The sequence below is a fragment of the Osmia bicornis genome, chromosome 11 (genome assembly GCF_907164935.1).
Source record: "Osmia bicornis bicornis chromosome 11, iOsmBic2.1, whole genome shotgun sequence".
In the NCBI taxonomy this organism is placed as follows: domain Eukaryota; kingdom Metazoa; phylum Arthropoda; class Insecta; order Hymenoptera; family Megachilidae; genus Osmia; species Osmia bicornis.
In genome coordinates, this window is record NC_060226.1 from 9,268,686 (window position 1) to 9,294,458 (window position 25,773).

General features: G+C 34.0%; 3 protein-coding genes across 14 annotated transcripts; 1 reads left to right on the top strand and 2 right to left on the bottom strand.

The window, feature by feature from the left end:
- Positions 1–64: 64 nt before the first annotated feature.
- On the bottom strand, positions 65–16,782 carry LOC114878925 (endophilin-A). 8 transcript variants are annotated; one of them, XM_029193259.2, is made up of 14 exons: positions 16,668–16,782; positions 12,585–12,680; positions 9,578–9,646; positions 9,056–9,272; positions 8,155–8,288; positions 7,963–8,029; positions 7,363–7,428; positions 6,785–6,870; positions 6,590–6,693; positions 6,251–6,366; positions 5,668–5,760; positions 5,561–5,572; positions 4,827–4,942; positions 65–4,739 (listed from the first exon to the last, which is right to left on the bottom strand). In XM_029193259.2, the coding sequence occupies exons 2-14, from the start codon at positions 12,627–12,629 to the stop codon at positions 4,620–4,622; spliced, it is 1,245 nt and encodes a 414-aa protein (XP_029049092.1). In that variant the 5' UTR covers positions 12,630–12,680; positions 16,668–16,782; the 3' UTR covers positions 65–4,619. The 8 variants fall into 8 exon arrangements, with proteins under 8 accessions (XP_029049092.1, XP_029049093.1, XP_029049089.1 ...); XM_029193260.2 differs by having other exon boundaries at positions 6,272–6,366; positions 6,785–6,885; XM_029193256.2 differs by having other exon boundaries at positions 6,785–6,885.
- Positions 16,783–16,852: 70 nt separating this feature from the next.
- On the bottom strand, positions 16,853–22,429 carry LOC114878927 (importin-11). 5 transcript variants are annotated; one of them, XM_029193272.2, is made up of 18 exons: positions 22,344–22,429; positions 21,232–21,360; positions 21,054–21,154; positions 20,859–20,972; positions 20,371–20,777; positions 20,030–20,290; positions 19,799–19,954; positions 19,681–19,721; positions 19,419–19,601; positions 19,235–19,346; positions 18,907–19,127; positions 18,673–18,837; positions 18,415–18,607; positions 18,092–18,329; positions 17,924–18,020; positions 17,556–17,830; positions 17,337–17,478; positions 16,853–17,264 (listed from the first exon to the last, which is right to left on the bottom strand). In XM_029193272.2, the coding sequence occupies exons 2-18, from the start codon at positions 21,352–21,354 to the stop codon at positions 17,160–17,162; spliced, it is 2,934 nt and encodes a 977-aa protein (XP_029049105.1). In that variant the 5' UTR covers positions 21,355–21,360; positions 22,344–22,429; the 3' UTR covers positions 16,853–17,159. The 5 variants fall into 5 exon arrangements, with proteins under 5 accessions (XP_029049105.1, XP_029049104.1, XP_029049109.1 ...); XM_029193271.2 differs by lacking the exon at positions 22,344–22,429 and adding an exon at positions 21,994–22,096; XM_029193276.2 differs by lacking the exon at positions 22,344–22,429 and adding an exon at positions 21,681–21,849 and having other exon boundaries at positions 17,337–17,463.
- Positions 22,363–23,970, top strand: LOC114878933 (40S ribosomal protein S6). Its single transcript, XM_029193289.1, has 5 exons — positions 22,363–22,447; positions 22,779–22,983; positions 23,084–23,229; positions 23,451–23,651; positions 23,728–23,970. Exons 1-5 carry the CDS (start codon positions 22,442–22,444, stop codon positions 23,923–23,925), a joined length of 756 nt encoding a protein of 251 aa, XP_029049122.1. The 5' UTR covers positions 22,363–22,441; the 3' UTR covers positions 23,926–23,970.
- Positions 23,971–25,773: the final 1,803 nt, after the last annotated feature.

Here is a 25,773-nt window from a genome sequence, read left to right on the forward strand (position 1 = left end):
TTTCTGAAGATTACCACCACGTAAATAAAAAAAAGGATGTAATGGATGTAATAAATAAAAAGTATAGGCTTATAGTAGCATGACATAGAGCACACTTTATTTCTTAATTAGTGATAATAATTATTTAGCATTGACCGAAATCGAGTACATGTTCGTATATTCTTCTTCGATCGGAGTTCAATAATCATAATAGATTAATTTATTTAATATAAGTGTAATTAATTGTAATGTATTGTCTGAAAGTATCACTGCATTGCATCCGCTGGTCGTCTCTTTTGCACTTCGTCGAGAGTGAAAATAAAGCAACGAAATGAGAGATCAGAGACAACGAGAAGAACAACCAAAGAAAATTCTACATACTCATGTTATAAAAAAGTCTTCTTATTTTCTTTCGTGTTACTCGTGAACTCCAGCCATTCTGATGCTTACAAAATATAAGTAGACCAGGATCACGAGAAACACGAAAGAGTTTTCTAAAAGAAAGAAAGAACAAAGAAAGGGAAGCGCCCATAACGATTCAATTTCTTTGAGACCAAGGATGTTCCAGTGACTTTACGGGGATTCTATTCGAGCCCCAAATAGTTAGATTACAATTAAAATGCGGAGAGCTTGTCGCTTCAAACGGATCTCCCGAGGTACCGACTCCCCCAACCTCTTCCACCTCGCAAAATATATCGTCTAAAAATGAAATCTACCTACGAAAACAGTCTCTAGCATAGTTATTACGATATAAAAAAGTTTATTCGTCTCTAACTTATCGTTAGTATTAATAAAAGAAGGACGTAATAAAAATAAAAAGGACGATCGTCGATTCGAAACGGTCCGTGCTCGATCGTTCGAAAGGAGGCAAGCCCTCCGCAGAACAATATTCAACATTTAACAATAGCCAACATTTATAGAGTAAGATACCGATTTAGTAATTTTATAAGATCGTTTCGTTTCATTCTTCCTTTTCTCCCCTTCACGATCCTCGATCGCCTCTGTTCTGTTCACGACGAGAAAATAATGAAATTAGCCGCAGGTCCCTGAGCAGCTAACCTGGCTGCGAACTTGCGAAAATAAATATCGCGCGACCAATCGATTAATCTCCCATTAGTATGATTTTTTTTGTTTTTCTCTTTTTTCTTTTTTTTTAATTACAGTGGTTCTTGTAAGTACCAGTACAGTGTTTCTCAAACGGTACCCCGTCACTTTGCGTGATAATGTCTCTCGTTCCAAGAATATATTACTTATATTGCTATCGTTTACGCGTGGACACGAGTTACAAGACTTTCAAATTATAACCAGCAATTACCTCTTTATTTGGAAACTCTTGGAACCCGTGTCTCGCTGATTTTCATACTTTTATTAATTGACAAAATTCCTGGCAGTTGCTCGCGCTTGAAAGAACATTTAATTATCACAATTTGTGACAAACAGCTACATTACCACTCAAAAGTATTACAACACTTACTCATTCGGCATAGCCCGACTTACGACCTCAAAGGGTTAATATAATCTACCACTTATTTTATTAATCTAGCCCAGGCTTAATTGATCAAAAGTTTATGCAATAACTACTCTATTCCTTCATACTTATAGAACGCCTTTCTACAGCTCTCAAAAATCTACAGCTCTTCTGATATTAATTTAAAATCAATTTAAAAAAAAAATAAGACTCTGGTCTAAGAAACCATCTGAAGAAATAAGTGTTCCAAAATTTTCGTTAAAGCTTACATGGAACTTGGTAAGTATTTTAATACTTTTGAGCTGTAATGTACAGTTGGGTGCAACGTAAACTTCCATTGGTAAAGGGTAAATGTAAGGAAAGGATCCTCTAATCGGTTGCCTTCAGTCGTGGGAGAACCTAAGGAGATCCCAGGGAGAGCTAAGGGAATGAGGGAAAGTCAGAGAGAACCCAATTAAAAATTAGGGAACTTAAAAAAGCCTTAGTTGCACGTAACTGTACATTGGATCGGTTGTTATACATATAGTACATCCTCCTCTATATTAATCGGAAACTATAAAAACCTTCTGTCTTTTATGGCACCTAGTCGCTACTATTACGTTCTTCCAGTAACGCGTCGCTCTGCCAAAGACAAAATCACAAGAACGAGAGTTTTCTTTCTCACCTTTCACCGGGCCAGATAGAAAAATCGAAGAGAAATAATGCTCTTTCCACGCGATTTTTGAGAAACACTGATCCAGCGATCGCGATAACCGATCAAACACCGTGATGTTAAACTTTTAATATTGCACAACATCGATAACACTTCGAGTTTTTTTTTTTCTTTTTCGAAAGAAGTTTTCATGCTTTACGATAATTACAATATAGACAAAATTATATGTCAACGTCTGTTTCTTCTTGTAACTCTCTCTCTCCTTTTTTTTCCTCATATTCGCAATTAACTGAACGCTGATGACGATAGCAGCAGTTATGGTGTTCGAATACATTAGCCAATAATTCATAAGAATTTTTCGCGGTAAATCAATCCGTTTGTTCCATTCTTGACAATTTGTATCGACACTAAAACAACGTTCCAATACAACAGATCTTTTTGTACAGTTCAAATAATATAATCAGTTCGCGTTACAAGATACAACTAATTAAGAGGTACGAATAAAAACTAGTTTAATAATGTCAATTAATCTCATGGTATACCATTATCCTTAATTAGTAGATCTACTTTAATTGATACAAATTCATCATAGAACTCAACCCTTGTACTGCAACGTTGTTCTCCGAGTGTCACAATAATTTACAGATACCAACTACATAAATACATACATTCGTATGAAACTGCCTTTGGAACGGTTCAAAATGTAAGGTAAGGCCAAGAATATTTCACGATATAAACATTTCACCGTAACAGTAATGGAAAAATATGCCAGTATCAACGATAATAATAATGCCATCGTCATAGTCATCACCGTTGTCGGCGTCATCGACAACATACGTATAATTAAGTAAAGTTAATATACTCTAACGTTATATATATATATATATATTATGCTTAGCAAGTATTTGTTGAAGATTACCTAAAATCCACGTGGCAACAAATAACCAAGTTTCTTTAATTACTTTCATTGTTCTGGCGGTTGAACTCTTGTACAAAGTCAAGGAAAACAATCCGAATTTCATTTCTAAATATAACATATCTACTTATTGTATCGATAATTTCAACAAATTCTACATTTCTAAACGAAGAATTTCATTTTACAATAAACGCAATCACGATTAAAATAGAATTCGTATAATATTTCTAATGGTTCGCTTTTTTTAAATCGACGACTTCGTGGAAGAGGTTCGCCGCCATTTTGAAAAATCGTCTAAATTAAATCGCCTAATTCCTATTTGGTATCATCTAAATAATTATAAAGGAAAATAAGAAAAAGTAACGGGGGAGTAAACGGCCGAGTTATACGACAGAGGAATGGAAACGAATCGCTATACAATGTACGAATATTTTATATTAATAATACGAGTTATACGGTTTTCACTGTGCCGTACGGACCAACGCAAAAATATATGTATGCCATGAATCAATGAACGTTACTTCTTCGTATCAGGAACCGTGCGCTTTAAATATGTGACAGAATAATAAACTACCCCTCAAATATATTAGGACACTTGACAAATTTCAACTTAAATTTCTATATAATAAAATAAATTAACTATTATAATGTCCCGAAGGATCGACTGCCTAAACAAGAATATGCAATTTTCTTTAAAAACATTTTTTACTACTTTAGATTATGTGAAATTTAATAAGTGTCCTAATACTGTATAAAAACAATGATATGAACGCCAAACAATGAATATTGAATATTCGATCGACCACACGAAGTTCTAAAACTGAAATTCGATCGCGACTGGTGTCTAAAAGTACGACCAATTTTTTACCATCTGCCAGACGATGGCCTTTCTAATGTACTTCGCTAATACGAATTTCAATGCAGTCTTGCCACTCTGATATCTTTGTGCAATTAAACTTTGGTGAGAAACTAACGAACGATGTTACGCAGATGACAGATGAGGCGATATAGGGAATGAGAAAAGAGCCGCCCTTGACAGTGTACTGTCATCGTAGGTACTTTGTCGTATGTGACCTGTATAGGCGTGTGTGTGTGTGTGTGTGTGTGTGTGTGTGTGTGTATACATTTTGTGTACTGATAACATGTTCTTTATAGTTGCATGTACATATGTATATAAATACAGGCTATTATCAATCCGATGACAAAGCTATGAAGAATGAATAAAATCTCACTCTACATTATCCACTTACTTTTTCACGTAGATTCACTCCCTTTCGGGTTGTCCCACCAGATTGAAAACACCCTGTATAATATGTATCAGCGCTCGCGAAGGTCCTTACGTCAATAAAAGACACTATAACATTATATATGTACATTAACATGCGTATTGAGCCTATCTTGGGGATAATTAGAAAGAAGAGGGAACAGAATAGAGTAAATTCAGGGATTCATCGTTCGAATAAGCTTGAGGATTATAACGTAAATGATTGAAGTAGAGAAGTGTCGAGGGAAAGATTTAGACTAATCGGAGCGTAAGATAATTTTCATGATAAACGCTGGTGAACGAATGCAGGGTCTTTGGTTTCGAGACGCACCGCGTCCTCTTAAGGTAATGGCACTACGACTTGCACGTAAGTTACTGGGAAATAACCCGTGCGACCGTTCAGGCTACCCTCGTACCAATTCTCGTCTATCTTTTGGATCAAAGTGATCGTATCGTTCTCCTGGAAGAGACGGTGAGAAAAGTTAATATATAAATTAAGAGAAATTATCGCAAAGGCAGAACAAAGCAACAATTCTGTTGTACTTACTTTGAATCCAAGTTCTCCAGGGTTCTCTGGCTCAAAATCATACAGGGCTGTGCAGCAAGGTTGTCTTGACATTGGAGTTCTTGCAGGAGACTTACTTGGAGATGGCAAGGGAGAAGCTGAAAAACATTGAAATTTCTCTATTAATTTAAAACATCATACTTAATGTTCTAAAAGTCCTAAACACATAATCAGAATACTATGGTATCTAAACACCTGTTTCATAAGTTGAATCTAAATAACCACAATCAATATACAGAGAAAAATTAAATGTAAGGGGTAATGAATGACTGGTAGAAATATTCCTTTATGCTAAAAACTAGACCAATTCATAAAATGAACTCACATTAATATTTGGATTCTACTATAATAAATTACTCTTAAATTATAACTGTAATTCTGTCTCTCGGGCTAAATTATTCTGCTACATGTAACTATAAATCAAAGTTAAAAAACACATACTTTATTAAAAAAATTGTAAGCACTTATTGTTTGTACAGCCAAACATATTATAGAAATAATAGAAACATTTAAAGTAAATAGATTAAATAAGCATTGGAACATTAATGCAAGCTGCATATCTGTCAAATTAGAAAATGCGAGGTTCTTTAAAAAAAGATACATAACATAGCACGAGATAGAATAATTGGTAACATGCATGTTGATGATTAAAGATTGTTAGGCTAAGTAAAAGATACATCAATAGAGATACATAAAAATGGCAAAACATTAATTACTTTCTTGGCCGGCTTGAAGTGCACGAAAAGCAAGAGAATTGAAATTGAATAATTAATAGATTGATCGAACCCTACGGTAGGGAAAACCAACCCCATGCAAAATTTACCATTGGCAGATTGTGGCGGGTTTCCGGCTGGAAATAGCTCGAGCTGCGAGCGCTTCACATCCCCCTGAATCGGAGACCCAGCTCGACTTGCCCCTGCATCGTGTCAGAAGGACAGACATTCAAGTATGCCAGAGTATACACACAAAACGGTCAAACGTGTGATGAAAAAGTGTTAAGGATTGTACAGAGTATCCTGAAGTTAATGTATACTATGCATGGAGATGTAACAATTGACTTGCAATTTCTATTAGTAACAATCACACCATAATTTAAATCTACCATCATCTTGCTCCTTTTAAAATTAAACAAACTTCTTACATATTAACAGTATCGCGTTACTTTTTACCCTTGTGAATGCAACGACTTCCTTCGAGTGCAAGAAAGTGGAAGAAGTTAATGTCCATCCAATAGTCAAAGAAATGAAAAAGGAAATTTAGTTAGAAAGAGATACGTGATACGTATACGACCAGAGTGAATAGTTGCAGGGTATGCAGAGAAACATAACAGAGGAAACAAGAAACAGACAGCCAATCCACCCCCAAGTACCATCACCTTGTACGTGTATGTGTAAAATGTGTTTTACCGTGAAAGGTGAAGTTCCCACCGTTCATAGCATCCGATGTAGGCAAATCAACTTGCAAATCGGCCAACGTCTTCGGCACGAATTCCAGTTTTGGCTTATTTGCTGCCTCATCTTTCCTGGAATCAAGAATGAGGACATTATTAGAATATGTCCTTAATTCACAATAAAGGAAAGAACTTCTAAAAGTTTTATTGTGTAAAGAAACCTGAAGAATCTTCTTATCTATTTAAATAAAAAGATCTCCATTATAACTTCTAGTTACTATTTACGAAAATAAATAAATAATCTGTTAATATTTAAACAAGAATGAATACTTAAATGCAAACTTGAAATACATACTTCTCCAAAAGTGTCTCTGTTAATGTTCTTAAAACTTCAGTACACTGTTGATGGTATTCCAAAAGAGCTTCACTGAATGTTGCCAATTGTGCTACTTGCTCTACCTGAATGCAACAAGAAAGAAATAATATTAAACGTATGTAAGAATATATGATACATGAAAAGCATTAAAGTATTATTTATTACAACACTTACATCATTCTCTAACAGATTAAACATGCCCAATTGGGCCAAATGGAGGCTTTCTGCAAACTTTTCCTCCGCCTGACGAATCTCGTCGTCTGAAACGTGAGAACCTGCTCGCAAAATTCGCACCAGCGAGAATATTAAAAATTGCACTACATGGGTTGCTCCAATGCCTAAATTCGGTATGTTATAGATACAATGAAAAAGGGGGAGGGAAAAGCTGACAAAATTAAGCCGAGTATAACGACTAAATGTTTGAACCAAACGACGTTCTTTCTCTTCTAACACAGTAATATACAAGATACAATACATTCAACATTCGCAATATCTTTGGTGCACATGTATATTTACATCTGGTGTATTTTGTGTATTTTATACAACTATCCATAACGTTCATCATTTACTGTGCTGTGAACCTATGTACACTTTTCAAAAACTATGCAAAAATATAAGTAGAAGGGGATCGGGTGATTTTAAGATAATTTTTACAAGTTTCCAATATACAAGGGTTAAAAGAGACCAAGAAAATGATGAATACAGTGATGTAACTGTATTACTGTTGCACGTCTAGTGTACAAGTCACGTACCGGTATACGGTGACGAGGACTTTGCTGGACTTCCAAAATGTGGGCTGGTTGATCTTTTTCCAGCAGCTAACGATTAAGGCAAACACACAAACCAAAAACAAAACCAATCTTTCTTTGTGAAAAAATAAAGAAAATCATCGTTTGCAAATAAATATTCAACTATTATCAAACAAATCAGATGAGATGTGAAAACTGTAACATAATTCTTGTAGGAAATTATTAATCTGCGCGTTTAACATGTTTCTGTAATTAAAATGAATCTAATATGAAACAAGAATATTTCATATATACAATCTAAAATTATTTTGTTAATCGTGGCATTGAACAACTAATTCATCGATGAAAATAACAAATGTGTACATGCAGCAAAACGTGCGAATGGAATGACTGTAATGTTGAACGGTGAAAACGAAGGGAAGGCACGTCTAAATCGTGCAACAGTGTCATTTTTTACATGTTTCTCTCCCAGAATTATAATTGCAAATGGAACGTATGGAGTTTTCGTGTTGCAAGGACGCGCGTGTACCTTCGAAGTTGTACTTAAATAAATCAATAACGACGCGGAGAAAGAGAGATAAGTCAACGTGCGACAAAGTATACCTTTCGCTTGACGTCTTCGTTTGCAATCAAAGTCCAGCCTTCGTCCCTGAAGTTTTTTCCGATGATGCTGAAACAAAAGGGATTATCAGCTTTTTCATTCACGATCCTATATTCACCGTGTGTTACAAATGGGACAACAGTGTTGGAAATGAAGGAAAAGAAGCTTTTTTTTTAATATCTACCGCCACATACCATTACTTCCTTTAGGTCTTTGGTCTGCAAATGGTGCAGAGGCTCAAGGAAGTTTTGCTTAATGTTGTCGTCCAACGAATATTTCACGTCCGCCATCTGCTTCATCGCTTCGCCCATTTCAATAAGAGCCTGAGCTATGAACAGAAATTAGAAAAGATAAATGGCAGAAATTACCACTTACTTGGATCCATATTTATGCGTCTACTTATTCTTAGTGTAAGATGCTTAAAGAAAGTTGCCTCTGCCATCGATATTATAACCCAAAGAGTTAAATATTCATTGAGATTACTACTGTATTAATTTTTTGAAACATTCCATGTAAACTATACTGACATTGCATTATCTAATATATCAAAAGTTGGAACATGATTAGAAAAATAATGAAATCAGTGTGCATTAAATATGGTACCGATTAAAAATTTCATTTCTATGCATTAGGCGATCCCAAAAGTTCGTGCCATATTTTAAACCAATGGTTAGATCAAAATAATAAACGTACCTTTAAATATCACGAAGAAAGCATAATCTTTCTACAGCTTCTTCTCATTTCTTTCTCAAAGACACAACGACATTGGTGCAAAACTGTTTCATTAAAATATTCTTTGATGCAGGTTCATAAGTCGTCTTTTAGCCATTTAAAAAGTATCGTAGCGAGAGGAACACAAGGCGGCATGAACTTTTTGAATGACCTAATATAGTTAATAAAAGATAATACATAATAATTATTAATAGTTAAATACATTGATTTTAACGAAGAAATAAAGATACAATTTTTATCCCTGACCAAGAATAAAGTATGTACGTGATCAACAAAAATCCTATTTTCTCCTGATTGGACAGACCCAATAAGGATCAGAATGTTTCAGAAGATATTTCCAACAGGTGGACCAAACGAACGTACCGAAAATGCTGTCCTCCCCTAGCTTCTTCCCATAAAGAAGCATGCAATCACCGAGAACACCTTCCGGTTGAGGGTAAGTGGAGGCTTTCGCTTGACCGCTGAGTTTGCTGATGCCCTTCACCGCGGCCATCTTCGCCCTCGCCGTTGGATTCGGCTGAAGGAACTCTTTCGTTTTCATTTGTAACTCTTCCACCAACTCGTACGTGACGTCCGTTTTCTGCAAAACAAATTACCGTCAATACGATATTGTAGATGTTATTCGCATCCTTCGGTTCTAACGTGTGCCTTATATGTATATTTAGACCTCCCCTTGACCCCCCGGTGCTGTTGGACCCCTATGGGCGCCTATAACACAGGGCAAGGGAACATCTCGAGCGTCTATAGGCGCCAAAAGGGTTAAATGAGAATTTCAAAAAGTTGATCATCATCAATGATCAATGTAACAGGAATTGACTCAAGGTTAAACGCTACGCAACAGAAACATATCGCGGAAGCCTTAAAAATATAGAAAAGCGTTCTCACCCTCTCCATGTCCATAAAGTCGACGTCGAGTTTGGTTCCTTCCGCACCACCCATCTTTTCCGTCATATACTGTAAAATAAAAATTCATCTTATTAAACAGTGTGTCAATAACTATGTGAAATTTATCAATTTAAGTTCACCCCTCTGGGATCCTTCCAAAAATTATCTTGTCTCTCGTTGAAGAAGAATAATTGTTAAAAATATAATATGATTTGATAAATGAAAGGCTTACAAGGTGGGACCTCCCTTAAGTGAAGCACAGAATACCTGATTTAAACTTCGACAATGGTCATTTGAAACTAAAACTATCGCCCACTCGGTCTGGATATAGTTCAATGACTGAACGCAAACAGGAAACACGTGTTGATTAAATCACGAAGTGATTCACCGAATTACTCGAGGACTTGTGAAACGAGCCGATAGTTGGTTCGCTCGAAAATCATTTTGAAAAAGGAACGAAGCGAGATTTCGGTGATATGAGATATTGCGAAGGGTAGGCAGGACGATGGGAAATGATATAATCATAGGAAGTTTGAAAAGGGGAAAAATGGCAGTGGCAGAATGGATAGCCCTACGGATCAATAACATCCGCAGTCAATTGATCCAAAGTGATGTGCCTTTGAAATTTTGCCAACCTGGATGAAAAACACCTAAGGCTATTCTTCGACTACTTTTGTTGGCGGTTTCTACCGACTATTAAAAAAAGTAGACGCAATTCTTTTTAATATTTTAAAACTTCAAGATTCTAAAATTTTACAATTGCAAAATTACAAAATTACAAAATTAAATTTCAGAATTTCTATAGGACCTGACTTACCCCGGAAAAACAAAGACAAAATATTGAAATAATAATTTCAACAGCTTTCATTTGAATTTTTATGTTCAAAAAGGGGGAAGTATTTTGGAATACTCGATATATCCATCGACCAAGGAAATTCGTTCACCTCGCATGATTCGGGCTCGATGCAACAATATGTGATAATCCTTGGAAAGTTTAAAGCCAAGCAACACGATTATTTGACAGTGGTCTGATATGACCCTGACCTATTTTAACAGTGACCTAGTTACACGGTACCGCACGCAGGAACGTATATAGGTAGCTTAGCAATGCCGATTAAACGTCGTCCTAGAGCAAATCTAACCCACATCCGGCACTTGCAATATCGCCTACTATTTCATTTGAATTTATGCGATGATTATGTGAAAAAGAAAAAAAAGGAAAAAAAAAGGAAAAAAAAGGAAAAAAAAGGAAGAAAAAGATTTTAATATTGAAAACGTGCCAAATGGACAATGTAACGGTGATCAAATCAGGTTTATTATTTATATTTCTCGGATATCGCTAAAACTATCGGTCTGTACGTATTAATAAACGGCCGCTTTCTTACAATATTTCCATTCATTCCAGCGATGAATTTTCATGAACCCAATATTATTCTTCTATGATTGAAATTTATGCCACTCGAGTATCGTTTCTTAGATTCGTTTAAAAGAGCCAACAAAACCGGAATTAATAACTCCATCGTATAAAATCGTCTTTGAAAGTTGATCGAGACGTTCCCAGAATATTTACGTCGTTACGTGAAACCCATTGAACTGATATTTCTATCCACGGTGTATTTATTGATAGTCGTTTTGTATAAATTTTCCTATTTTAAAGAGACCTTTAACAGCGACAATGGACGTTTTCCATCTCGAATTTAATAAGTGTCAGCCTAAACAAGAATTAATTGTTCCACTCAAGATGCATTAAGGGGAACAAGACCTTTGTCCTCGGGTCAGAACGCTATACAAATGGATGGTACATCGATCGATATAAAATTAATAATGATTAAAAACAGTAAAACTATTTATCATTATTCTACTAAAGCAATTTAATCATCCCTCTAGATTATATTTCATTTTTCCTTTTTTTTTATAATATTATATTTTAAAGCTTTTTTAAAATTTTAATTATGAAAAGAGAAATGTAATCCAAGGAGAACAGTTTTTAATTTAACTTAATAATGAACGGCATAGGTTGAGATAATGAAGCTGTTAAAAGAAAACCGGAAATGATAATAATCAATTTTGTTGAAGTAGAATGAAACTGGAAGAGTATTCAAGTGGAAGGTAATGGAGCAACAATCTTTATCAAGGGAGGTATTCAAACATAGGAATCAATATTGCGAGGTAAATTAGGTTAAGCATTTATTCATTTTGATTTCTGACGAATGTTAAATTAACATACGGTTACAGTTAAGTTACGTTATAACTGTAGATTTTATTAAAGCCCTAAAATGATAATGAATGGAGCTCACGGAGGAAAAAGAAAGATCTTTGATGAATTTGTAAACGACCAAAAAGAAAGTAACATTCGAAACTGTCTTCGAAACCTCAATAGTGCATTTTAAAATCTACTTGTGTCACTCGTTACCGCATTACGATCAATTTATACCACGTTCGATAATTACATAAGATACAACTTTGTTAAATTACTCAGCAAATACAATAGAAAAATTTCATTTTTCAGTGATGAAATTAAATTAAAAATAAATTTTGACGAATTTGATTAATGAATTTTCCCAGAAAAATTAATTTCACGGTAATTAAATAAACTTATGAATCTGTCCTCGAAAGGTGACGGTAAGTTATTCCTTAATTACGCATAATCGTATTACGAAAGATGTAACAGAAATCTCAATTGTAATTAACCAAACCGAATTAACACGTTCAGCACCGGTGCCAAAGTACCAGATTTCAACCGTGGAACTTTAAAACCGGGTCAAAAAGTTGCATCGAGCCACGTTGAATCGTGTAGGAAGGGAACGATTGTGCCACATTTACCTTATTCACCGATTCCAGCTGAATAACGAATGGAAGGATATCTTTGATAAGAGAAACTGACAACCTACGACCTTTGTCACAATCAACTTCTGTTTATTCAAACGTCCCTTCGTTCGGCAAAGGTATCTCAATCCCGAGCTTTGCGAAACCAAGCGGCAAATCCCATAGAAAGATGATTACTCACCTGATTGGCTTTGTTAATCTGTTTCTTTAACCCCGCGAACGCCATGGTGGAAGATGCTCAGCTGCTCACTGACCGGATGGAAGGAAAACAAAAGATCTGCAACAGAAATGTCGAATCTGTTAATTAAAATATAAAAAGAAGAAAAAAGGGGCTTGAATTGATGACTATGCCGGTTGGCTTTACGCCAGATCCAGCCGTTCCGCGGACGGATGATTTTCAATGTTATCGATCGACCACGTTTTCCCAGCATCATCCCTTACTTCTGATGTAATAATTCCCGACACGTTGTACGACAAACCGATTCTTTCCAATATCCTCCCACACACATGTGCATGTACACCCTCTACCGACAGGCGGCAAGCTCTCAAATCTAACCGAAAAATTACATCACGCACGTTCCTTCTCGGTACTTGCAACGAGCCGTGGCTCCTTTCTGTCAGAGGATAAAGGCGACGATTCCAAAAATAGACCGTGTCGCTTCTGGTGAAGAGGAATTAACAAGAGACCGTCTCCCTTGAGGAGCCGCGACGCGGAGATTCTTACAGTGGATTTTAAAGAAATAAATTCTTTACGATTATCGCAACACCGTTTATTCCCCCTTGTCGTAGCATCACCGTCTTCGTTCGCAATGTCGTTAAAACGTTTAAAACACGCTGTCGGGACGAAATTATATGTGCCTGCGATCGGAAAGCGATAAAGGGGTCGATGTTGAGAGGGAGGGAGAGAATGTAGGAAAAAACAGGGAAATATCGAGAAAATGAATTCTATTTTCGTGAAGGTAGATGAATAAATGAAAGGGTGACAGAGCAGATGGATCTCCTCACCTAGTTTGTCCCTAGTAAGTCCGACAACGTCGTAAACGTAAAATCGTCGCGAGTAGTGCACAAAGAGTAAAATAGAAACGATCACGGCCGTGCAAGACACTCGATTAAAAGTCCAGAGATCCGCGTGGACTATCAACACCACAGGCACCACCGACCCGCACGTAGTCGGTTTTGCACACTGCGCCTCTTCCTCGAGGGGTAGTTTTCTAGCTGCCGATCGATACCCGGCCACGAGTCTCTCCTCGTCTCTCCCTTCTTGCTCCCTTACTCCCACCCTCCTTTCATCACTCTCCTATCATCGCCTCTCTTTCTTACACTTTCATCTCTCGCGTGGCAAGCTCTTTCTCCTTTCTAAACCCTTTCCTTTCCTGCCAACCTCTTCTTTCTCACGATTCTACCATCCACTCCACTTTCCCTCTACTTCCCTCCCCCATTTTTTTTTTTCCCTCTTTTCATCTTACTTTTTAGTCCGATTTTATTTAGCCTTATGTTCGCTCAGTTAATTGCCTGACATTCTTCGTTACAAGCAGCAACCCTCGCGAACTTACTCACGCGTTTTTTCTACCCCCGTGTACAGAGAGCTGAATGCTCAGGGAAGCCGAATGCCTGGCCCTGCTCGACAATCCTCTCGGTTTAAGTACATACACCGGTGCTAAAGGGCGATACCAGCGTGGAATTAACGTGCTCCCATTCAAGATTGACGTTCTCTCAATGAAAGGCAATGACACATCGATAACGTGATTTCACTCGATATAGTCTCAAACTATTTGGCGATTAACTCCCAATTAAGATACACGTTAGTTCAACCCTCGAACGGCGGACCATGGAGAGAGGCCGAATTTTACACTATTCTCTTTCGTTTAAAAATTGCATTTTGAATATTACGAAAGGTTCGATTTGAAAATTAATTACTAATGCTAATCTAACCGAATGAAACGAAGAATTTTCTCTTTATATTACGAAAGGTAAATACTTGGATGAAAAAGGTCAAATAAGTATTTTTGCTTCGAGGTACAGAAAAGAAGCAGACAATATCAGAACATTAATCTGGAGATGAAAAAACTGGAAAGACAGTTAATATCTTGAAAGTTCTAGGTTAATTAAGATTTCAAGATTAGTTAAGATTAATTTTCAAACGGACACTTTATAAATGCTTCAAGTTCGCGAGTCGTCAAACGTTTCTTAATTAAAAGCACATTACGCTTCTCGTTGAATATTCAATTGAAATGATGTTTTAACTAAGTGTTGCAAGTTCTGTACACTGGTGCGTTTGACAAAGCTCTAATTAAACGCGGAACGCAACGTGGTGTATTGTTGTCCGGTCATAAAATCAGCACTCTAGGGATTCTGCATTAAAGGTCATAGTATGAAATAAAGGCAACAAAGGGAACACGGCAAAGCGTAGAAAGTAAGGAAAGGGGATAATATGATGAAAATATTTTTATCGTCGTCACAGGCATATGTATATGAATTATTCAGATTTTATCTCTATAATAATGATATATCTTTGCCAGCTTCCGTCTCTCTGACGTAATTTAAAAATTCCACTTTTCCTTTTATTAAAATTAAAATAGCAGAAAAATAAAATGAAAGATCTTTCATTTTCAATGTAAATTTTAATCTGAAAAATAATGATTAATTCTTAAATCGGTGAACCTTAAATGATTAGTGATAGGAGGAATCATACGACTGGGTCATGGTGCTGCTATCATTCGATAACGTTTTGTCGCTTTGCACGCCCCCCGTGTGTCTGAGTGTACATCCTCTTTGTACAAACCACCCCCACACGTTTCGTGAAAAATACTTCTAAAAATACGCGACAGTCCGGCAGGAGACGGCATTAATCTGCCGAAGGCAAGCCCCCAACTTTTACTTTCAATTTCTAACAGCTTTACATTAAGCCCGTTCTCGTTCGAATAGAAGAAAAAAAAAAATAAAAAAAAAAAAATGGAAAAACTTAAATGAAACGCGAGATGTTTGAATTGAGTTGAAAAAGAAACATTGAAAGATAAATTATATCGACTTTTATATGACACTTATAGGATACCTTATTTTTTCTTTTTTTTTTTGTTGTTAATTAATTTGAAGGAAGAATGATTTGCAATTTTTGAAAACGCGATTTTGATTTGTATCTCGAGTAACGAAACAACTTTCACTTTCATTACGTAGTTCGTTTTATATGGAAATATAAGTTTCAAGAATCCTAGCTTTATTCGAGCAGTCTTTTTAAGTGAAAAGGAACAAAATATGTGCAGGATAATAAATAAATTTCGAAACTATCGTACAGGGTGTTCCATGCAACTGGGCCAAGTTATATCTCTAAAATAGTAGAAGATAAAAAAGAAGTGTTTTAAAGATTTCAGGATCAATTTTATTTTTTTCAACGGGACTGTATTTTGTTATCTTTTACCATTTGATATTTATATCCTGACTCAGTTGTATGGGACATCCTGTATAAAAATAGTGAATAATTTCAATGGAAAAATTAAATAGAATTTTCAGAATTAAAAATTGTTTAAAACACGATATAGAATATTCTGGATTTCCTTATCTGTTGCAGATTCAACTGATAAGTACTAATTTTAACGTGCTCAATTAGTGGAAAAATCGTAAAGTAAACAACTACACCTGTTACAGGTAAATTCCAAATATGCTAACTCTACATAAATATGAAAATCATTAAACAATTAAATAAATGGTACAAGCTAATGATTGTCGTGTTTGCTTTACAACAATTTTAGTAAAAAAAAAAAGTACATAGGCGTACGTTTATGAATTGAATCTTTCAAAAGATCAAAATTATAAAAAGTAGGTTATACTTGAAACTAACAATGAAACAAGTAATACCTTAAAAATTGTATGTGAAACAATAATTTCATACACTTTTAGTGTGACCAACCGGTATACACGTTATATAAAAATTTAAAATTGCAATAATAATAATGATACTATACAACCAATCATAGATGCTGTTGTAAGCAATTAATAATGAATATGGCGTCTTCTCGACGTTTATTATTACCCTTAAATTCTTTTTATAATTCATAAGTATCTAATGCTAAAATATATATCTAATTTATTTTTTGTATACAAAAACGAAAAAATCAAATATGTTGACTAAAAAGTTCAACTAAACAAATAAATTTATATTTTACCAATGTACCGAATAAGTTCATTAATTTGAAGATTTCCTTTGTATACATAATGAAATATGGAAATTCTATGTAAAATAATAGATATGATGTTTTAATACACTCACCGCACCAAGATTTTGTAAGAACAGTACACTATTTAAAACTGGAATCGAGCTAACCCTTTACTACTGTTTGACACAGACGACAGCTGTTTGTAGTTACCAGTTGTGGCGAGAGATTGCTCTGCTAACAAAGATGAATCATAAGTACAAGAAAAAAAAAATAAGCGGGAGAAATTATAAATTACAAATACGTTTTCACTGATAGATACTACTTATTTACCATCCAACGCCTACTTTAGATAATACATCTTTCTAATAAACATAACTGTTTACTACAAAAATGTATAGTCATTTAACAGCGATTAGAAAGGAATAAATTTGAAATGACATGAGATTTTTTATTATCAACATTATTAGTACAGTGAAACAGCTAGTATTATACAATAAAATAGTGCCGTTTTACAATAGAGCGTCGTAAAGCTTTTTTTTACATGTAATATCGCGCTTAATTTAATATTTTTTTTTTTTTGTTTTTTAACTTGACTTACTCTTTTTTCATATAGATACGTAGTGTTTAAGTTGTTCCTCAATTTCAGGACTAATAGTTAACATTAATCGGCTGTACTGATTATCTCCAACTAACCTGCGCAGTGCAATTAACTGGAAACATGAAAAATAAATCATGAATAACATTATGATTTATTACACATATGAACTGTGCTGCTACTGTACCTGATTTTGTAACGTATCTTTTAAAGATACACGAGATAAAGGATCACTGAAAGCAAGCCTTTTTTTCCGCTGTTCGTGCTTATTTCCATAATCTTCGTCCTCGTATTGCGATGGACTTGGTTGTCCGCTAAGCGATAAAGAACTGGGATAAGAAAGATAATACATATTACTGTATTATTCTTTATGACTACACATAATTTATATAAAATTCTTACGTACTCAATAGCATGCTCGATATCGTATCCTATATTATCATACTTAGTCATGTCATTAAGAGTTTCGACGATATTAGATATTATTAATGGGAAGTGTTGAAGAACGCTAGGAGGACTGTTCGCTCCAAGGAGTGAACAGAGTGCAAGAGATAATAATTTACGTCTTTCTGGCTGAATAGTAAATGTCATTCGGTTAACCCATACACGTATTATTTGTCCAAGTACAGCTTCCTCCCTTCCTTCATTTCCAGCCACTTTTCTCGTCAATTCACTTATTATCTGCATAATAATTTATAAGTGAAATTAAACTTAAATATTAGAAACATAGGCAAAATTAGTAATTAAATGAATATTATGTATAAAACCTAATACCTGTATAAAAATATCTTTATAAAACCATAAAACTCTTGCTATAATAGATAAATACATAGTCATCAACTTCATAGAGTCCTCGCCTTTATATGCGTTCCTGTAAAATTAAATTAAAGTTTATTACGTATACATGAATTTAATGTGATAATTTTTAACGTTTATACCTACTCAAATATATATATTAAAACAGGTTTAATCAGTTCTGCACTTTGTCGGGGTGAAGCACATAAGCAGATTTCAAGTACAATCATAATCATTAATATTCCCTCTGCTCGTAGATCTCCTAGAAGTGACCTAAGCGTTTCGATTATGATTGCTCCCCTTTGACTTAAAAATTCTTGAGGATTTAATACTACATACGCTTGAACTATGTACAGACATAATTTTAAATTTTCGTAGGATTGTTCTGAAACAAATATCAAAGTACTTTTAATCTTCGGAACATTTACGACGACGTTAATTATTAAAAATGTATGAAATCATTTTCTGACCTAATAAAGCTGGCAAATTTTTAGCCAAATCCATTACGGCTGGCGTTGGTGCAGGTGCGTTTTCCAATAAAGTTAACCACAACCGTAACCCGTCTTCTAACAAATAAACATGGCTTTCATGGTTAACATCGCAACTTAATGCAATGACACCTACTACCAGTGGTTCCAGAACAACGCTGTCAGGGCCTAATGCCTGTATAGAATAAAAATATAACACATTAGAGAAAATATAAAATTTAATAGACCAACTTTACTTACTTTTTCTAGATGTATAAGTGTTGAAATAATAGCGCATCTTAACATATTATGTTCTTCGGATTGTTGCCAAAGAGCCGGCAGATATGAACTAAGCGCTCCAACATGTGGATTGATTTCGCTACCAACACGTTCGATCATAAACGATAACACGTATAAAATATGCATCTAAAAATAATTATAATAATATTACCTCCAAGTAAAATATAATTTAAAAAATGACATATAACCACATACTTTCGTATCACATTCTTTGACTTCTTTCAAAAGAGAAAATAATAAAGAAAACGCTGGCTCTAAATAAGGAGAGAATTCTTCCGGATTAAATTGGAAATCGTCTATTGCAAGTTTCAATGCATCGCTTGCTGCCAAACGGACACCTAAATCTTCTTCAGGACTTAGAACTTCAACCATAAGCTCGTACAACTCTGGTCTAAGTTCTGCACTTAATTTTACACCTGTAATTATAATGAAAAATTTAAGCTAACTATAATCAAAATAAGTATTATATCTAGTGTATTTCGTTGTTCACTTTGATAAAAGAAAAATTTTTGAATACACTTACTTGTCCATCGGCCAATAAGCCAACATACACGTCTTCTAATAATTCTATAATTATTACTTTGAATTTTCAATTCTTCTTTTAAAGTTGTTGAAAACCACTGATCAAAATTTACCTAATACATACAAGTATGATAACTGGTTGATTGACTGCTTACAGTGATTTCTTTGAAATACTTTGTCCCTACCTCATCATATAAATCAAAAGCAGCCAAACCAACTGCATTATATACTGCATCTTTTAATAGAATAGCATGCAAATTATTTGGATCTACAGGTTGATGATGACTTTGCATCAACCCGACTAACACTGTTGCAAGAACTTCTCTAAAGCGATGGAAAATCGCTAAAAATAAAGACTCCGTGCAAGGCTAAAAATAAAATTTTAATTATAAAACACGTAAATATCTGATATACATTGTCATAACAAATGGTACTTAAAGTACTTACCCTTAAACTGTACTTCCATGATTCACCGCAATCGTCAACAACTAAAATTAATCATCGCACAGTTAATAATTAAACACAAAATGTGTATACATCTGCACGTACACGAGTTAACGCTTACCGAAATTCTCTGGATCTGTATCCCATAACTCCAAATCAGCAGGAGTTAAAAGAAAGTAATGTGTCACGAGTCTTGAACAAATTTCAGTTAATGTTTCAGGTGTGAAAAAATCTTGCGTCAACTGATTTGCTCTTAATTTTAACGGATTTTTTGTGTCTGGATTAATAAATTTTCAAAATTAAGAAACTATATCCACTTAAGATCGTACAATAAATGTATAATTATACGCACCTTCGATATCTTTAGCAGGTTTGTAGTACGTCGACAAAATGCCCTTCATTAAGTTCAAACATTGTATAATGAATCTCTCAAATGTTAAAGCTTGACCAGCTTCAGTAAAACAATAAAAAACCGAAAATTCTAAGGATGTTGGTATCAATTCAATATAGCAAAATGGATGTATCTCTAATACTCCTAACAATACTTTGGTTAAATGAATGATAAATTTATCGCATACCTCCATCTGTATACCCCTAGAAATTAATGTTTTCCCTGAAAGTACATAAATTATTTAAAAAATATATTTACACGATTATTTCTATAATTTTAGTTGAAAATTAAAAAATACTAACGACACTCGAGACACGTTCTTGCGCGTTCGAAAACGATTTCTAAGAACAATATAGCATCTTGAGATTCTGAAGGTTTATTGAAACCATTTACAACAAGTTTTCTAAGTATTCTTAATAAAAGTAACGCTTTTTCTAAAGCTTCTTGTATCTGACTTGTATCTGCTCCATTTGATGCCATTATAAGAAAGGATTCAGTATATGTGTTCCATAAATTCAAAATAAAATTGAACACATTAACAGTTAATTCTTGGAAGAGCCGTCTATCTCCAAGTAAACACTTAGAAGCTAAGGTTTTAACAACATGATGTAATGTTAACAGTGCTCGATGTTGTGCTAAAGGATTTTGTCCTCTTATGACATCCAATAATCTTGGAATTAATGTACCCCATTCTCTGGGGCAATCAAATCTGTACAATGTTACTTCATTTAATTACAGTGTATGTGTAGATAGAAAAATAAATACAAATCATTTCATATATGTTGATTACCTTGCAATTTTGGCAATAAGAGCTGCCAATTGTACAGCTAACTGATTTACAGGTTCTTCAAAATTTTCTATTAAACGTTGTCTAAGGAATTCTTTTTCATCTTCTGCAATTGCACTGTAATAATCATATATATATCATGTGATTTGGTCCTTAAAATTTGAATACTCCCAAATTACAACTACTAAAAGTACTTACTTTGGTGCATTCTTTCTCCAATACCTGTCAACTCCATTTTTAAAACATAAAATTGCCATCCATCTGATATTGATAGTCAAGGAATGGTTAGAAAATACATTCTGAAACAAGATTTATTATAAGACATTTCATTAAAACTTTATTATAAACATGGTATAATAAACTTATTACAACTTACATATAATGCAGTATAGAATCCTCTTTCAGTTTCCCATTGTTTTAATGTTTGTTCAGCTGGTTTTAAAACATTAGGATCTTGACTACCCGCTTGTTGAAGGACTTCTATCACTGCCACATCCATATCTTCCTGCAAAATATGACTAAATTTTATTCCTACATTAAATCTAAATAATCTGTTATTGTTTGTTTCCTTCTGTGAAACACGATCAGAAGAGTTAACATTGAACATGTGCTAATGATATTTTATCCCTTCAACGTTCAGTTTGTACGCAGAAATAAAGAAAAAGGTGTATCAGTTATCGTTACGCTACAAAAATACCATTACAATAAATTAAACATCTTCTGTCGTTACAGTATTTACATTAAATAAATTATCATTTTTTCCGATTCCGGTTGAACAATTCCTAACCTATAAGAAAATATCAATTGCATCTATTCAAATATTACCTATCTTATACAGAGTGTGTAGAACTATTTTTGGTAAACTCCATTTATTAGAAATATCTACGTATTGAATCGATACATAACGAAAATCATCAAAGACACTTTACATCAAAATGTCACACACGCCCGCAAGTAGGGATTTCAGAACGCTGCCCTCTACTCTTGCCTTTTTCTACAAAATATGACGGTGACAGTTATTGTCATAACATAAACCACCTTATTACGTGGATTGCAATTCTTTTCATATTTTTATTTTATTTTATACAAATATTGTTTGCTGCTGGACATTATTATATTAATCAACAATATAATTTACCTTTCTACTTAAACAAAAATTCTCACTCCTGTTTCAAACTTTCAAGGAAATCAAATAACGTATAATATTAATGAAAACAATGTTTTTAATATAACATGCGTTGTTATTTATTCTGTTTTCTATTTAAATAAACACTATATATCTATTTATTTTTCGTGTAATAGGATATATTTCAAAATTTTAATTAAATCAATATAGACCCCAATAGTTTTCCCATATCAAATAAATGCAGTTTACCGACACATTATGCTTATGTCAAATTTCATTAACTATTTAACGTGTATGTAGACGTTTATATATAGCATTTATAAATTTTATTTAGTATTATTTGTAGTTTAAAAATTCATTACACGTAAAACGGATATCCGATGTGCGCACTCTACCGTCGATTCCAGCGGTGCACGTTCTTTTCGTTCTTGGCTCGTGGCAGTGCATAGTACTTGTCACGATGAAGGTTTGTATCCAAAAATAATTCAAGAATCTTACAAAAATTACAAGTTATTAATAATTAAGCTTGTATAATGATGCACTGTAAACAGTTTTACATGTACATTATTTGTCATATATTCCTTTCTTCAATACCGCTTTGGTTATAAGTACTGCATTGTTATATATTGAACATAAACATTAGTTCATTTAATTATAACTGAAATTGACTTGAATAATATGTGTTAAAAAAGATGAAACAAAATATGATGATTTTACAATATTACAAAACCATAAACAATATTAAAACTAACCTTCAAAGATTGACCAGAATGTAATGTGTGTTTTTTTTCTTTCAGCTGAACGTATCATATCCCGCTACGGGATGTCAGAAACTCTTTGAGATTTCAGATGAACATAAGCTAAGAATTTTTTATGAAAAGCGTATGGGTGCTGAAGTGGAAGCTGATGCACTAGGTAATGAATGGAAGGGATATGTTGTCCGTGTCTCTGGTGGAAATGACAAACAAGGGTTTCCAATGAAACAGGGTGTCCTGACAAATGGTAAAGCAATAGATTTTTGGTCCTTCTGTAATAACAGTAAAATATGTTCTATTAATTCTTAATTTTTACAATATTAATTTAAATATATTATTGTTAATAGGACGTGTACGCTTACTACTCTCAAAGGGACACTCTTGCTACAGACCTAGACGCGATGGTGAACGTAAACGTAAATCTGTTCGCGGATGTATCGTTGACTCAAATCTCTCTGTACTTGCCCTTGTTATTGTTAAGAAAGGAGAGAAGGTATTAATTCATTATGTTATTATCGATTCACCATGTTTTCAGGGTGTGTAAGAACTAATATCGTGTCTTATATTACCATCGTAAACATGGGAGATTAAATTTCGTTTTTTGATTTGGGAAATTGTATTCTGTAACATATACTTTTTCTCAGTGTACGAACGATACATTCATTAATATGTACATTCATAAACACGTTTTACTAAGTTCAAGTAAACTTCTAGGAAATTCCGGGATTAACCGACACAAACGTACCACGACGTTTGGGACCTAAAAGAGCAAGCAGAATTCGTAAGCTCTTCAATTTAACTAAAGAAGATGATGTGCGTCAGTTCGTTGTAAAACGACCAGTTCAAAAGGAGGGCAAGAAAGAACGTTTTAAGGCACCGAAAATTCAGCGTCTTATTACGCCGCTTACTCTGCAGGTTTGTGTATATACTCTGCCTTTACCAGAAATGTTGAATACGTAACAAAATAAATAAAAATGTATCGTTCTTACAGAGGAAACGACATAGGGTGGCTTTGAAGAGAAGGCGCAGTCTAGCCCGTAAACAACAGGCAGCAGATTATGCAAAATTATTAGCACAAAGGCAAAAGGAGGCAAAGAACAGGCGCCAGGAAGAATTGAAACGAAGGCGCAGTGCTTCTATGCGAGATTCAAAATCATCCAATCAGTCAGCACCTACAACACAAAAGTAAATTGACTGTAGTGATGAGTTTACCTTAATAAAAAAATCAACTTCAGTTATGTTGTTACATTTTACCCTCCTTTGATTTACCTTTTGTATTGATCTGGTAGTAAATAAAAAAACAAATTAGAATTACAAAACAAAAATGATACATGTGATACTGTATTGCGGAGCGTGTTTTTAAATAATTATCTATTATTTTTTGCGCAAAATCAATAATGGTATTACAGAACGTTTGAAATGGTAAATATTTGTGGTGACATTGCCGAAGTTACCGACTGCGATAAGCGCGAAACTTTATGCTACCTTCTTTGCTGTCATGTTCTCCTGATACAAAATTTCGATTTTGAATATTTGGGTTTCAGAAATCTTAAAATTTAAATTTGATGAATGTAAAATGTATAGAGACAATGTCTGTGTAAATAATAATGATTAAAAAGATAAATCAAGCAGGCGATACGTGAATAAAAAATCACTGTGATCACCAAATTCACAATATTTTTTATTGTTTGAAAAACGCTGATTTCTCAAATTCATCGTGAACTTAAATCACAGGAGACATATAGATTGCACCAACTATCATCAGTTTGTAATTCGTTAGTCCAATAAAAAGTACGGTAATAACGTACAGAAAGGAAAACGGTATACAGTAAAGACAGGTAGATGTTTCTCGTATGTTCACAGTAGTTGTACAATTAGACATTTGAAATTCCTTGCAAATATTTCTAAACGATAGAACTGCGTGTAAATCGTACAGAATAAATTCTAGAAAAATGAATCTCAAAAGGAATCAGTCCGTTCCACTTGAAACACGTTTCTATACACATAATCATATTTACTGTCCTTTCGCCTCTTGTAGGTAGAAAGTAGGCCATTTCAATATGAAACTTAGAACCAAACATTTTATAAAAAATTTAAAATAATTCAAGATTAAAATTGATTAAAATTATTAAGTCATTTTTGAAAGTAATAAATAATTTTCAAAAGCGTAGTAAAGTCACGAGGAATTCAGGTGTAGACTACTTGCAGGTACTTCCTAATGTGCGTGCTAATTCATACGACCTCGAAGCGAAAAGACAGTCTTTGACATGTTTCAAGTACGGTCCGATATTTTCGCATGTGGGCTGTACCTTATTTTTTCTTTTGTCTATGTAAATATTCATCTTTACAAGAATCATACTTAGAGATAATCGCGCGAACGCTTCATTTTAAATGTCTATTCGGATGCGACACGCGTAATATGGTTTGTGTGCTTCTTACATAATTAGAATGCAATGGTGACATTCAGAATAATTAGGGACATACGCTGTAAATTCATTGAAGCAGTGCTTAGAAGTCAAGTGATAGCCAATAATAGATTTTACAATGTCTGAAGACAGATGTCGGAGGAATATTGCTTGAGAAGTTTAAAATAATTGGCACCGCAAAAACTGACCAAAATTTTCTCTTTACATTATAAAGAAAATAAAAAAAAAAAAAAAAAAATACTTAACATTCCCGGGTAAAACATCTTACTCGATGCAAAAACAATAGAAAATTTAAAACTTTAAAATAATCGATATTAATCTATTAAATGAAATTTAATAAATTAATAAATTCAACTTGGTTTTTTACAATTAGTATTATTAGAATTATAAAACTATTTAATTTAGAGAAAGATGTTTCACGCGTCAACAATTAAGTATCTTCAAATATATATAAATATATAAAAATAATTTATAATCCAAATAAAACGAAACGTCCCTCTATAATCATGTGTACCGGAAATCAGAGATAAAAATTTTCACATTTAATGCGGAAATAAGTCGTATCACGAGGTAGTTGAGATCTTATTTAACGTAACACTTTAAACCAGTGT

What these genes read in the sequence shown, in the direction of transcription:
- LOC114878925 (XM_029193256.2), bottom strand. Translation starts at nt 12,629, where the DNA reads ATGGCGTTCGCGGGGTTAAAGAAACAGATTAACAAAGCCAATCAG. An exon ending in ACGAAGACGTCAAGCGAAAG is followed by an intron (nt 7,429 to 7,962) that starts GTATACTTTGTC and finishes CTTAATCGTTAG; the next exon opens with CTGCTGGAAAAAGATCAACC. An exon ending in TTAATCTGTTAGAGAATGAT is followed by an intron (nt 6,694 to 6,784) that starts GTAAGTGTTGTA and finishes TGTTGCATTCAG; the next exon opens with GTAGAGCAAGTAGCACAATT.
- LOC114878927 (XM_029193272.2), bottom strand. Translation starts at nt 21,354, where the DNA reads ATGGATGTGGCAGTGATAGAAGTCCTTCAACAAGCGGGTAGTCAAGAT. An exon ending in CTTATTGCCAAAATTGCAAG is followed by an intron (nt 20,778 to 20,858) that starts GTAATCAACATA and finishes AACATTGTACAG; the next exon opens with ATTTGATTGCCCCAGAGAAT. An exon ending in CTTTTGATTTATATGATGAG is followed by an intron (nt 19,347 to 19,418) that starts GTAGGGACAAAG and finishes TGTATGTATTAG; the next exon opens with GTAAATTTTGATCAGTGGTT.
- LOC114878933 (XM_029193289.1), top strand. An exon ending in ACAGGGTGTCCTGACAAATG is followed by an intron (nt 22,984 to 23,083) that starts GTAAAGCAATAG and finishes TATTGTTAATAG; the next exon opens with GACGTGTACGCTTACTACTC. An exon ending in TTACGCCGCTTACTCTGCAG is followed by an intron (nt 23,652 to 23,727) that starts GTTTGTGTATAT and finishes TCGTTCTTACAG; the next exon opens with AGGAAACGACATAGGGTGGC.